Here is a 2010-nt window from a genome sequence, read left to right on the forward strand (position 1 = left end):
GAAAACTGTTGAGGGGCGCCTGGGTGGCTCAGTTGGTTAAGCGACGGCCTTCAGCTCAGGTCATGATCCTGGAGTCCCAGTATCGAGTCCCGCATCGGGCTCCCTGCTCGGCAGGGAGTCTGCTTCTCCCTCTGACCCTCCTCCCTCTCATGCTCTCTGTCTCTCATTCTCTCTGTCTCAAATAAATAAATAAAGTCTTAAAAAAAAAAAAAAAGAAAACTGTAGAAAGTTAGTACCTGCCACAAGCAAACGCCAGGCGGCGGCACGTGTCGATTTACCACAGAGTCCTGCTTTGCGGGGTCTCCGCTCACACTCGCTGGAATCCGTCGTGGCAGAGTTTAGTCCACAGGTCGCTTCTCCCCATATTTCTTTGGAACCTCTTTAGCGTTCTTACAGAATTTTTTACGGTCCTTAGAGTATTCTTCAGCTAGGTCAGCCTGAAGTGGGTCCTCGGGCTGGGGATCGTTCACCAGTGCTGTGAGGGACTGGATTACTTGGCCGGTTCTGGTTGCTGGCTTCCAGTTTTCAGCACTAATTCCTGGCAGACAGACCTGCCCGTTTTCATCGATGTTCGGGTGATAGATCTTTGTTTTAAATGTGATCTTCGGTGGTTTGAGTGGGTACTCTGCTGGAAAGTTGATTTCCATTCTGAAAGCCCCCTTATCATATGGAGGGTTGTCAGGAACAATAAGCCCTCACCAAGTCAATAAATTAGCTTCATCAACCTGGATGTTACGGAAGTCTTTCATTCCACATTTGTGGATTTCTTCAAGCTCCTTCATCAGCCTCCTGCTGGCCGCTATCTTGGATCTGGCACGGCTTGAACAGGCAGCAATTTTATCTACTCTACTGCCTGTTTTACATAAGCTACACTTTCCCTGCTTGTCACCATCTTGGATCCCAGGTTTCTTCAACTGCATGATCATGTTGGAAAGTTCTTGGACACTCTGTGACCTTTCAGGCTTCAGGAGGCCTAAGGTCAAGTGGCTGTTAGCAGCTGTGGGGATGAAGAGCTTTCTGGGCAGGGCAGCCAGCTCACATCCTGGGGGATCCACTGCCAAACCTGACCCCTGCGGAGCCCTGCTTCTGGAGGGAAGGGATCTCACAGCCCTGAGACCCAAAGACCGAAGCTCACATTCCCAAAGCCAGGTTGGCCCCTCGGCTCTCCTCATTCCTCACCTACACGTTCCCTAACAGAGCCAGCCAGGACCCCATGGGAGATCCAGCACCATCAGCATCAGTAGGAGGAGAGTCAACTATTGAATGAAAACTCTAGTCCCTTTCTCTCCACATCTGGAAAAGCAAACACCGTACCTGGGGTTATCGTGCAGTGGGCAGCGGGCAGAGGGTGCAGGTGGACTGCAGCTGACACAGAATTAGCTGGATTTCTTGACACTGCCTTTTTCTTTGTCTCTGGAGAAAAAGAGAGGTGATTAACTGAGGTTTTAGGATTTCTCATTTCAGTAGATATAATCAAACAAATAGTTGGAAATGGTCGTTTATGTGCACTAAACTTTCCACATTTCTAGAAAGGAAAATGCTCAATTGACAGGGACTGGCAGAGCAGAACTGGATAGAGCCCAGGGGTCCTCAGGCCTGACATGCAGTCTGGATACGAGAGAGGTTGCAACTGTGCTATGGAGTGACGTTGGAGACCTTTAAACTGTATTTCCAGGTGATAAATTTAGAGAGAAAGTTATGTTTCACAACATAAGTTTGTGGGTATTATACTCTAACCCTGTTCACTAACCCCCTTTTTTTCAGTTTTACAGGTAGAATTTACTGATTCATCAGTTGCATATAACACCAGCACTCATTACATCACCTGTCTCCTTGACACCCATCACCCAGTTACCCCGTCCCCCACCCATCTCCTCTCCAACACCCTCAGTTTGTTTGCTATAGTTGAGACTCTCTTGGGACTCCTGGGTGGCTCAGTCCATTAAGTGCCTGCCTTTGGCTCAGCTCCTTCTGGGGTTGAGAAGTGAACATCAGGGGGCCTTAGGAAGT

At 48.8% G+C, this 2010-nt stretch overlaps 1 protein-coding gene across 1 annotated transcript; it reads right to left on the reverse strand.

Moving 5' to 3' along the window:
• Positions 1 to 338: 338 nt before the first annotated feature.
• On the reverse strand, positions 339 to 926 carry LOC110579602 (ubiquitin-conjugating enzyme E2 L3-like). Its single transcript, XM_044912525.1, has 2 exons — positions 777 to 926; positions 339 to 680 (listed from the first exon to the last, which is right to left on the reverse strand). The coding sequence occupies exons 1-2, from the start codon at positions 924 to 926 to the stop codon at positions 339 to 341; spliced, it is 492 nt and encodes a 163-aa protein (XP_044768460.1).
• Positions 927 to 2010: the final 1084 nt, after the last annotated feature.

This window comes from Neomonachus schauinslandi, unplaced genomic scaffold (assembly GCF_002201575.2).
Source record: "Neomonachus schauinslandi unplaced genomic scaffold, ASM220157v2 HiC_scaffold_5054, whole genome shotgun sequence".
Lineage (NCBI taxonomy): Eukaryota > Metazoa > Chordata > Mammalia > Carnivora > Phocidae > Neomonachus > Neomonachus schauinslandi.